Raw genomic sequence first — 12,257 nt, 5'->3', positions numbered from 1 at the left:
GCTTTGGGTTTACTGGCAGGCCGCAAACCACTTCACGGCGTATACTGCCGCCCAAAGTCCCCGGCCGGAAGTCCCCGGAGTTGGGGACTGGCTTCAGTAGAAGCTGCTGGGAGTCCCAGCAGCTTCTACTGAAGCCTTCCGAGTAAATCGCCAGAACGCCGACACCTCCTCATCTCCACCGCTCCCATGTTTTATTTTGTGTTACCATAAGTTAGTCTCTCTGCGTTTCTGCACTGGGCTAATGCTAATGTTAATAATGCTAATGCGAGGATAATAAAATGGCGGCTTCACAAAACTTTTTGGGAGTTTTACGGGGCGTGGTTTGCAATCCGCCCAGCCAATCAGACATAGGAACCTTTTTCTCCCACGAAAGTCCCTGCTCTCTAGCAGGGACTGAATAGGGGGTAAAAAGGTTCTCATTAACTAATTTTAGTACCGGCTCTTTTTGGTGTGAACGCGACAAAAGAGTTCTCATGAACTAAGTTCTCATGAACCTTTGTGGGAAAAGTACTGCGGTGTGAATGCGCTAATTGACTTGCATAGAGCTCCCTGAACGCTGGTAATAGACGAGTTGGGATGGCGGAGAAATGCTCTCCGCAGACCCATTCTCACAGCGTTATAAACCTTTTTCTTTCTCAATATCAAGCCACACTTATTGTTTTTACTTCGCCTGTGAGTGTTTGTGTGTGCTCAGGATGAGTTTAGCTTGTTCTCGCTGTATCGCCAACCCGGAAACCTGTCCGCTCCTCGCAGCAACGAGCCTCACAACGAGCCTCGCAACGTCCCGACCAATCAGAGCACACTGGGCTCACAGCGAGGGGGGGGGCAGGAGCTCCAACAAGCCGTTTAGGACAGAGAGTGAATACACATACTATACAGAGATGCTGTATGAGAAACCAATGTGATTTTGGAAAATTGCACAATTTAAATCTATTCTAGTAGACCTCAACAATGGAATTATGATCAGTAGAAATGGCCATGACATGGGACCTTTAATATAAAGTAGAAAAAGTCCAATAAAAAGAGGTATTTCCTATACTTCTCCAGAGTAGCAATACAATGCTGCATGGATTTGGAGTCACAGGGTCACATAGCATGGCAGCTATTAAAGAAAGTACATTTAAAAGAGCAGAATTTAAATGGAAGTATTCATATAAAATAGATGGTGGACTAAAATGTTGTAAAAATAGGTGTTTCCAACTAATTAGGTGTCATATTTAAGGAGAAACTTAAGGTGTTTTGTGCAGTTTGCCCCTTAATTCTTCCAGGCAGAGAATAACCAGACATCTGGAAGAACACATGGAAAATGTTTGAACTGATATACTGTATATACGCGAGGATTTATAAAATATGATAGGCATGAGAACAGAGTTTTTTTTCTCACCACTGGCACATGAAACAAAGACATGATGGACATGGTGGTTTTCATCACTACTTCCTGTATGTCCAAGATGATGATGGGTCTCTGTGGGGGGTCTGAGCCCAAAACCACAAGCCAATGTTTCCGGGGACGTTGGCCAGAGTCCGGCATATCTGGGAATGTCTGTCTTTTAGTCATGCAGTCACTCATGCCGTGTTTCATAAAAATGCTTTCAATGTGGCCTTTTCAAATGTTGAAGCATTCCTCTCTATGGAGTCAATCAGTGATGAAAAGTCTACTGGCACGGATACAGTTAATAATCTCTGCATGCGGGAGGAAAAAAACTGCACTGAGGAAGGGCTGTTGAGAAAACTGGTCACTATAGGTCAAAATGAATTGGAAAACATGCAGTAAAAACTTTAGTTTGGCCAATGAACGTTGGTCTTTGATGGTTGATGTTAATAATATTATTATTTTATTTAATGTGTAACAAAAATAAGTCAAATTTAAAAGGGTAAATCTGATCCCCTGAACTCTCCACCCTGCCTTCCACCTTTCCCCCCTGCCCCAAATGGTCCTGGACTTTAACCCCCCCCCCCCACACACACACACAACCTTCCCTCATCCAGCAACCAGTCACTTTTCTGCCCATCTCCGCTGCTACTGTACTGAAACTGTACTTTGAACCTTTTAAATATATTATTAACATTTTAAATTGTATACCCCGATTATCTAGGCCAGTGTTTCTCAAACTTTTTCATACCAAGTTCCACTTAACCAATAAAAAAACACTCGCGGACCACCTAACTCCACAAATATCCAAAAACACATCGTTTTTCTAGAACAGATTACAAATCACCTGGAAATTGTACAAACAGTTGGCAACATGTGTGACGAAGGTGTTGCGCTGGGCTATATTATGCAATCGAAAGTTAAACTTAAGCTCACTCCATTGCAGAGATATTCCCGCGAGAGTGCGGAAAACTTATTTATTTAAAATGTGAAATGTTACCAATATACTCACGGACCACTAGGGGGCACTCACGGACCACCAGTGGTCCGCGGACCACACTTTGAGAAGCACTGAGTCTAGCCTTTTTTGTTTTGTTTTATGTATATGTCACACTGTGGGACTGCGGGAAACGGTATCTCGAGATTTCTGGATGTATAACACATGTAGTAATTTTGACAATAAAGCTGACTTTGACTTTTGATTGGACACCATTACACACGTCTTGTTTCAATTATAAGTTGCACAACACTATAATAATATGTAATAAACTAAGATATATTTTCCAAGATGACTTTCAAAATAAAAGTAGTCCTCTCAGAAATCAGAACGTACCCAATAGAGCTCTTGTGGGCGGGCGGTTCCTCTTTAAACAGCAGGGTTTATACTATTGACACATTGAGTTACTGTAAGGTATATAATGTGCACAAAGCCTAAGCTTTAAACACTTTTAATAAAAGTTTGCAAATGTCTTTAACAATATGTACAATTCAATTTATTTCCTTACGAGCCATACATTAGTCTGTGAGCACACATCACTATTCAAATACACTTTAAGCCATATAATACAGTTATAAGGACAGATACATGTATCCCTTTTTAATTACCATGGAAATCTACCATTATTACAAACTGTACAAGTCATCTTTGAATAACAGTATTCATGTGTTTAAAGTCAAATGCTGAATAACAACAGGAAACGTGTTCCTTTAAAATGTTTAAGTCTCTTCGACGTTCCCAAAATGCACAGCAGGGGGCAGCAGAGCGCTGTTTTTACCCTCAGCTGAAACAGAAGCAAGTGACCTTCCAATGCTTGGAGCACAGGTGTCAGTAGGTGTCATAAATATATACAAGATATAAACAAATGGCTATTAAAATATAGTTTAAAGAAGATGTTATTACCTATCATGCACAAATAGTTATTTCTAATATATGGGAGGTTCAACGGCAACAATAGAATAGGTACAATTTAGTTTGCATTAGTAACTACAGTATTTACATGATGAGGGTTGAATAATGTAGGTGTAAATCAGTCCGTGTGTCCGTCCTGAGTCAGTGAGCAGTTCATCAGGGAGTCCAAATCCAGACAGGGCCAAGCAGCAGAGGAACTGATGAGAAAAGGTTTCAGGAACTTTTGAAACAACAAACGAGAGCTTACTCAACTTGGAAACATTTCCAAAAAGACAGCAGAGTCCAGGTGTAGGCCAGAGATAATGGAGTCTTATCTTGAATGATATTAAAACAGTCAAGATCACTTCATAAAAGTGAAAGTGTGTGGAAGAAATGAAAAATGTTACCCATAAAAGACCATTGTATATTCATGTGTCACTCCTATGTTACCTTGAATTTATGAGGGAAATAATCCTTTCCAAAAGACTTGATGAATTGCCGTAGATGGGATTTAACTCCTTTTACAAACATTCACACAAATCCTGCAGTACAATCCAAGTCTCATTTATCCAGTTGTATGTTTCATACATCACAAACACATGCATTTACATTAAAACCTGACTTATTAAGGACATAGAGATGAGAGATGCTTAAAAAAAAATAAAAACTGTTTTAAAAAAGTAATGTTTAAAGGTGGGGTAGGTAAGTTTGAGAAACCGGCTCGAGATACACTTGTTGTTATATTCCATGGAATGCTCTTAACATCCCGATAGCAATGAATATCTGAAGTGCTTTGACAAAAAATCCATTAAAAAATATCATCAGTGGAAGCCGTGGCGCTGTAAAAAGCACGACCAATCCTCTGAGCCGGCCCGGCTAAAGTAACTGGATGGCCTACCTGCCTGTCAGCCTTCCATCTGGGCACAAACTTATCTCGTGCCCTCATTGGTCATGTGCGCGTTCGTGTGTGTTGGAGGCGGGGCTCTGTAAGGAAGTGGCAGATTTCTTCCGGCTGTGTATTTTCAAATTCTAGCGCACTCGAGCTGGTTTCTCCAAAATTACCTACCCCACCTTTAAGTGACAACTCATGTGTTTGGGACGTGGAGAAGAAGTATTAAAGTTTTTACTAAGTGCACTTATTCAACTGCTTTTGGATGAAGGGAGAAGAAGAAATAAAGGTGGCCCTCGTTGAGGGAAACAAGTCTTTAGAAATAATTAGATAAGCAGGAAAAACTTGGTTCAAAGTCGAATCTTGACAGACTAGGACAAAATTCACAAAAGAGTTCTCGAACAGAGACTCCAGAAATCCTGAGTCCTCCAAGTCGTATCAGTTTATCCTCACTGCTGTCCTCTTTAATGCAGAGTTTCCATTGGTTTTCACCGGCAGGCGCAGGTATCCACAGACATGCCGGGGTAAACCTTCAGCACCATATTCCTGCTGGTGTCCAGGAAGAGGACGCTGAGGGGACTCATCTTGTCGGGAACGCAGCATGGCTCGGGAACACCGGGGACGATCCCCACCGCTCGCACGATGCTCTGGATGGTGGCGTGGTTGGAAGGACGCACCACCTGAGGAAATGAGTGGGAGAAGGAGGGATTAATGCTAGAGGAAGTAACTCTTAAACATGTAATAGTAAAGGCAAACATCCATACATATTTCAATGTAAATACTGCTTTATTTTATTTTACTACATTTTTCCTTATTATTATTATAGTGTTCATAAAATAGTTCTCTATCTGTGTTTTTACATTTTTGTTTTACTTTTATGTATGCACCATGACATCAAGTCAAATTCCTTGTACGTGTCAACCCACCTGGTAATAAACCTGATTCTGATTCTGATATGCCAACGGATGCATGAAATCAATTGCTATTTATGTTTTCTACAGAAATTCTGTTGATACATTTCTTTCAAGTCAGACCAACAACCTTTCCTCTCTTGTGTTTATGAATTAGGGACAGCTTGATAAAAAGGCAAATCGTTCTAAATGTATTGTAGTAACAAAGCTTCTGTGGCTCACTTTAGAGATGGGGAATCCACAGGCCCCGGCGCAGTAGTACGCATCAAACGACTTCGGCGCCAGAACCCACTCGCTCCATCCGATGTCGGCGAAATCCACCCTGAGGTATCGTCTGGAGCAAACCCTGGGCTCGCTCCACTGCCTCCTTCGGGCCTTTTTCATCGTCCTCTCATCGAAGCTCAGCACCTGAGGCTTTCCCAGGCCCTCGCTGCTCTCCTGACCCTGCTTCCTCCCTGGTTTCACTGCCGCTTTGGCTTTCGCCGGGAAATACGTGTTCTGCCAAAGTTCGTGGTTCTTCAAGGTGTTGTACTGCACCTTGGGGAGGTTGTTGGTTTGGAGCTGGTGATGAAGGTCTCGCCGAATCCTGGAGGCTGAAGAAGCTGAGGAAGATGCATCCTCCGCTACGGGGAAAGGACCGTATCGTTGGAGTGACAAGGCCACACTGTTAGGCTCATCTATCGCTCTATCATCAGCGTATATCAAAATATACGGCATGTTGGCCGAAGAGAGGCGCTCTTGGCTTTGAGGGCTTTTCTGTTGCCTCGGAGGTGCCCCAAACTCCGCGTCTAACTCCACCGTAACCACAAGCTCTTTCACATCCTTGGCGTGTTTCAGCACCGTTGTTACATCCCCCGATTGCCAAGAGCCCTTCTTGAAAGCAGCCAGAGTTATGTTTCCCAGCGGTGTGGAAGAAGCTGAGTTTGGGGATGATCCGCGGAAGAGGATATTCGGTGAGGGGGAGTGTTGGGGGCCGGAGGACGGATGGCGAGGCTTTCGGAGATGCCACTGTCGCTGGTGTTGGCGTGGACGCTTGTGAAGGAAGTGGAAAGAGGCGCGGAGAACGAGCTCTGATTCTTGGATGGAGGACAGGTTGAACTGGAACACGTCTTTGCCATGCACGACTCCTGGAAAAAGAAAAGGGTATTTTAGGTTAAAATAATCAACATGTGTCCCCTCTTCTTCATGTCTCTTCTACATCAACATGTGTCCCCTCTTCTTCATGTCTCTTCTACATCAACATGTGTCCCCTCTTCTTCATGTCTCTTCTACATCAACATGTGTCCCCTCTTCTTCATGTCTCTTCTACATCAACATGTGTCCCCTCTTCTTCATGTCTCTTCTACATCAACATGTGTCCCCTCTTCCTCATGTCTCTTCTACATCAACATGTGTCCCCTCTTCTTCATGTCTCTTCTACATCAACATGTGTCCCCTCTTCTCCATATCTCTTCTACATCAACATGTGTCCCCTCTTCTTCATGTCTCTTCTCCATCAACATGTGTCCCCTCTTCTTCATGTCTCTTCTACATCAACATGTGTCCCCTCTTCTTCATGTTTCTTCTCCATCAACATGTGTCCCCTCTTCTTCATGTCTCTTCTACATCAACATGTGTCCCCTCTTCCTCATGTCTCTTCTACATCAACATGTGTCCCCTCTTCTTCATGTCTCTTCTACATCAACATGGGTCCCCTCTTCTTCATGTCTCTTCTACATCAACATGTGTCCCCTCTTCTCCATGTCTCTTCTACATCAACATGTGTCCCCTCTTCTTCATGTCTCTTCTACATCAACATGTGTCCCCTCTTCTTCATGTCTCTTCTACATCAACATGTGTCCCCTATTCTTCATGTCTCTTCTACATCAACATGTGTCCCCTCTTCTTCATGTCTCTTCTACATCAACATGTGTCCCCTCTTCTTCATGTCTCTTCTACATCAACATGTGTCCCCTCTTCTTCATGTCTCTTCTACATCAACATGTGTCCCCTCTTCTTCATGTCTCTTCTACATCAACATGTGTCCTATCTTCTTCATGTCTCTTCTACATCAACATGTGTCCCCTCTTCTTCATGTCTCTTCTACATCAACATGTGTCCCTCTCTTCTTCATGTCTCTTCTACATCAACATGTGTCCCCTCTTCTTCATGTCTCTTCTACATCAACATATGTCCCCTCTTCTTCATGTCTCTTCTACATCAACATGTGTCCTCTCTTCTTCATGTCTCTTCTCCATCAACATGTGTCCCCTCTTCTTCATGTCTCTTCTACATCAACATGTGTCCCCTCTTCTTCATGTCTCTTCTACATCAACATATGTCCCCTCTTCTTCATGTCTCTTCTACATCAACATATGTCCCCTCTTCTTCATGTCTCTTCTACATCAACATATGTCCCCTCTTCTTCATGTCTCTTCTACATCAACATGTGTCCCCTCTTCTTCATGTCTCTTCTACATCAACATGTGTCCCCTCTTCTTCATGTCTCTTCTACATCAACATGTGTCCCCTCTTCTTCATGTCTCTTCTACATCAACATGTGTCCCCTCTTCTTCATGTCTCTTCTACATCAACATGTGTCCCCTCTTCTTCATGTCTCTTCTACATCAACATGTGTCCCCTATTCTTCATGTCTCTTCTACATCAACATGTGTCCCCTCTTCTTCATGTCTCTTCTACATCAACATGTGTCCCCTCTTCTTCATGTCTCTTCTACATCAACATGTGTCCCCTCTTCTTCATGTCTCTTCTACATCAACATGTGTCCCCTCTTCTTTATGTCTCTTCTACATCAACATATGTCCCCTCTTCTTCATGTCTCTTCTACATCAACATGTGTCCCCTCTTCTTCATGTCTCTTCTACATCAACATGTGTCCCCTCTTCTTCATGTCTCTTCTACATCAACATGTGTCCCCTCTTCTTCATGTCTCTTCTACATCAACATGTGTCCCCTCTTCTTCATGTCTCTTCTACATCAACATGTGTCCCCTCTTCTTCATGTCTCTTCTACATCAACATGTCCCCCCCTCTTCTTCATGTCTCTTCTACATCAACATGTGTCCCCTCTTCTTCATGTCTCTTCTACATCAACATGTGTCCACTCTTCTTCATGTCTCTTCTACATCAACATGTGTCCCCTCTTCTCCATGTCTCTTCTACATCAACATGTGTCCCCTCTTCTCCATGTCTCTTCTACATCAACATGTGTCCCCTCTTCTCCATGTGTCTTCTACATCAACATGTGTCCCCTCTTCTTCATGTCTCTTCTACATCAACATGTGTCCCCTCTTCTTCATGTCTCTTCTACATCAACATGTGTCCCCTCTTCTCCATGTGTCTTCTACATCAACATGTGTCCCCTCTTCTTCATGTCTCTTCTACATCAACATGTGTCCCCTCTTCTTCATGTCTCTTCTACATCAACATGTGTCCCCTCTTCTTCATGTCTCTTCTACATCAACATGTGTCCCCTCTTCTCCATGTGTCTTCTACATCAACATGTGTCCCCTCTTCTTCATGTCTCTTCTACATCAACATGTGTCCCCTCTTCTTCATGTCTCTTCTACATCAACATGTGTCCCATCTTCTTCATGTCTCTTCTACATCAACATGTGTCCCCTATTCTTCATGTCTCTTCTACATCAACATGTGTCCCCTCTTCCTCATGTCTCTTCTACATCAACATGTGTCCCCTCTTCTTCATGTCTCTTCTACATCAACATGTGTCCCCTCTTCTTCATGTCTCTTCTACATCAACATGTGTCCCCTCTTCTTCATGTCTCTTCTACATCAACATGTGTCCCCTCTTCTTCATGTCTCTTCTACATCAACATGTGTCCCCTCTTCTTCATGTCTCTTCTACATAAACATGTGTCCCCTCTTCTCCATGTCTCTTCTACATCAACATGTGTCCCCTCTTCTTCATGTCTCTTCTACATCAACATGTGTCCCCTCTTCTTCATGTCTCTTCTACATCAACATGTGTCCCCTCTTCTTCGTGTCTCTTCTACATCAACATGTGTCCCCTCTTCTTCGTGTCTCTTCTACATCAACATGTGTCCACTCTTCTTCATGTCTCTTCTACATCAACATGTGTCCCCTCTTCTTCATGTCTCTTCTACATCAACATGTGTCCCCTCTTCTTCATGTCTCTTCTACATCAACATGTGTCCCCTCTTCTTCATGTCTCTTCTACATCAACATGTGTCCCCTCTTCTTCATGTCTCTTCTACATCAACATGTGTCCTCTCTTCTTCATGTCTCTTCTACATCAACATGTGTCCCCTCTTCTTCATGTCTCTTCTACATCAACATGTGTCCCCTCTTCTCCATGTCTCTTCTTCATCAACATGTGTCCCCTCTTCTTCATGTCTCTTCTACATCAACATGTGTCCCCTCTTCTCCATGTCTCTTCTACATCAACATGTGTCCCCTCTTCTTCATGTCTCTTCTACATCAACATGTGTCCTCTCTTCTTCATGTCTCTTCTACATCAACATGTGTCCCCTCTTCTTCATGTCTCTTCTACATCAACATGTGTCCCCTCTTCTTCATGTCTCTTCTACATCAACATGTGTCCCCTCTTCTCCATGTCTCTTCTACATCAACATGTGTCCCCTCTTCTTCATGTCTCTTCTACATCAACATGTGTCCCCTCTTCTTCATGTCTCTTCTACATCAACATGTGTCCCCTCTTCTTCATGTCTCTTCTACATCAACATGTGTCCCCTCTTCTCCATGTCTCTTCTACATCAACATGTGTCCCCTCTTCTTCATGTCTCTTCTACATCAACATGTGTCCCCTCTTCTTCATGTCTCTTCTACATCAACATGTGTCCCCTCTGTGGAAAGAGACTCTGAAAGTTTCAGGAACAAAGATTCTCTCTCTTTTTGATCCATTTCTATAAAAACCTCTGAAAATGAGCTGATCAGATTTTGGACACTTTGTGATGTTTTGGCTTGTGTAACCATTAGCCAATCAGTAACCAAGGTAACTTTAACACTTTTTCAACCTAACAGATGTTTTGTCAAAAAATGCTAAATCCCCGATGAAGTATCTCCGCCTGAAACTAACAAAAATGACGATTAAAGCGATCAAGTTTCAGCTTTAAACCTTCCCCCTCGCCTATCATCTGCATTGTTTGACTGACACGAATAACAACATCCAATACGTCTTCTGCAGAATGTCGCTCAACACATCTGACTGACATAAGCATGCAGCATGGAAAGTATTAAGCACGGCACGCTTAAGTGCCTGCCTCACGCATGACCATAAAAGCCTCATCCTTCGACGGCTATACTCTTGAAGTTCACCCTCGTCTCGCACACTTCCACCGCAGCCTGAAAGACAAACATTGGATCGGTCCAGTAGGTCTGTCGCAGCCATATGGAAATGATTATAGCAGAAAGAGCTCCTCTGAGGCTTTTCGCTGTGCAGCCGGTGTCTGGGTGTGATAATAGGCTCTTGTCTAACACCTAGGCTGTTGCAGCTACCGGAGAACTAACAGAGCTCCAGGCTCAGAGTCCCCCAGATCACTAAATCACAACAGAGGTGAAGATGTTTAAGCCCAAATGGGAGCGAGGGCTGCTGTGTGATTGGCTAAACACCTGCGTTTAGGATGATGCACTGATGAAATCATTAGGATCAGATGCTTTCCCAAGATATTCCTTTGTGCATAACATTGAATTATTCAAGTTGAATGTGAACTTTATGCCTTTTTTTGCACTTTGAGACTGTATTCTGTCATGAAATGTGCAACAAAAATAAGTCAAATAAAAGTGAGGAAACACAAATGAAATAGGCCCTCCTTGAAATGTTGAATTTCATTCAATGATACTGTAAGTAGCATAATACTGTTATATAATACATTAAACATTATTTTGTATATAAGAATATGCTTTTATGCTTGATTTAACTTTTACTATTTTTAAATTGCTCCAGGAAATAAACAGTTTGTTGGTTTTCTAGAAAATGTAATGTATTATAATCCAACCTCCATCGGGTCTAAAGTCATTTTTCATGAAACTAAAACATTCTCCAATCAACATACATTTTTAAAAGTTCAATTAGATGTTTTAACACATTTATCTTTTATTATTTAGTGTTAAATAATACCATAAACTTGAAAACACCAGATTTGGTGTAATTTAGCAGAGACTGAGAATGTAAATCAGTTTTGACAGTTTATAAGTTATATTCCCTTCTAACATAAAAAGTACGACACGTGGTACACATTTCATTATTAACATAGTTCATGGCATTAATACACTCTGTGCTCACTCACTCGGGACAGCTTTAAAACTCCTCACGGTGTTTGCCTCCCTCTGGCTCAGCGGCTCTTTGCTGTACTTCTCGTACACTTTGAACATGTTGATGGAGACCATGTCCCGTTTGGTGCCTTCGTGCGCAAAGACGCGCTGCTCTTCAGCCAGTGGAACATCATCACCTTTACGCACGGCGTCCACAAAATCCTCAGACGCGATTTTACCCCAGCTCGACTCCAAAATGAGTAACACATGCAGAGTGTGAAGAAGCCTGCTCGCCATGGTGGAAGTTGTAGGAAATGAATCCATTAAAAAGAGAAACTGTGGGAAAAGAAGAGCTGCCTTTCAGCTTGATGCCCACCCAGATTTAGAGCCGGTATCCAGGTAATCCGTGTCAGACCCGCACTCCACGGTTCACGGTCCACAGCTGTTTCTACAATGGGGGGAAAGAGGGGAGGACTGGAGCTGTGCTGCTGGAGGACAGATGGTGACGCCTCGGAGCAAACAGCCAACGAGAGACATGCAGTTTTGTAGATGAAGTGCTTACGGGTTGTTGTTTTTTTGCAGCAAGGACAGAGCACTATGAAACCTAAACTGCAAGATATATCCACTAAAGAAGCCTGTGGTCAAACAAAAAGTTAATTTGGGAAGTTTTAAAGCTGCAAAGTTCAAGAATATAAGGTAAAGTGTGTGTGCGTGTGTGTGTGTGTGTGTGTGTGTGTGTGTGTGTGTGTGTGTGTGTGTGTGTGTGTGTGTGTGTGTGTGTGTGTGGGTGTGTGTGTGTGTGTGTGTGTGTGTGTGTGTGTGTGTGTGTGTGTGTGTCAACAATCTCTATATAACCTGCTGTGATGTTCCACACAATATAATAGGTTAATAAGTTACTTGTTTCCATGTGTCCTTGCAATAATTGGCAGTGTTAAAGGCTTGTTTA

At 42.7% G+C, this 12,257-nt stretch overlaps 1 protein-coding gene across 1 annotated transcript; it reads right to left on the bottom strand.

Annotated features, from left to right (window-relative positions):
* Positions 1-4,218: 4,218 nt before the first annotated feature.
* On the bottom strand, positions 4,219-11,747 carry LOC117536320 (growth/differentiation factor 10-like). Its single transcript, XM_034201098.1, has 3 exons — positions 11,347-11,747; positions 5,283-6,187; positions 4,219-4,829 (listed from the first exon to the last, which is right to left on the bottom strand). Exons 1-3 carry the CDS (start codon positions 11,633-11,635, stop codon positions 4,638-4,640), a joined length of 1,386 nt encoding a protein of 461 aa, XP_034056989.1. The 5' UTR covers positions 11,636-11,747; the 3' UTR covers positions 4,219-4,637.
* Between the last annotated feature and the right edge of the window lie 510 nt (positions 11,748-12,257).

Source organism: Gymnodraco acuticeps, unplaced genomic scaffold, assembly GCF_902827175.1.
Source record: "Gymnodraco acuticeps unplaced genomic scaffold, fGymAcu1.1, whole genome shotgun sequence".
Classification (NCBI taxonomy): domain Eukaryota; kingdom Metazoa; phylum Chordata; class Actinopteri; order Perciformes; family Bathydraconidae; genus Gymnodraco; species Gymnodraco acuticeps.
The sequence above is the reverse complement of the archived record's forward strand: the minus strand, read 5'-3'. Positions and strand labels throughout refer to the sequence as shown.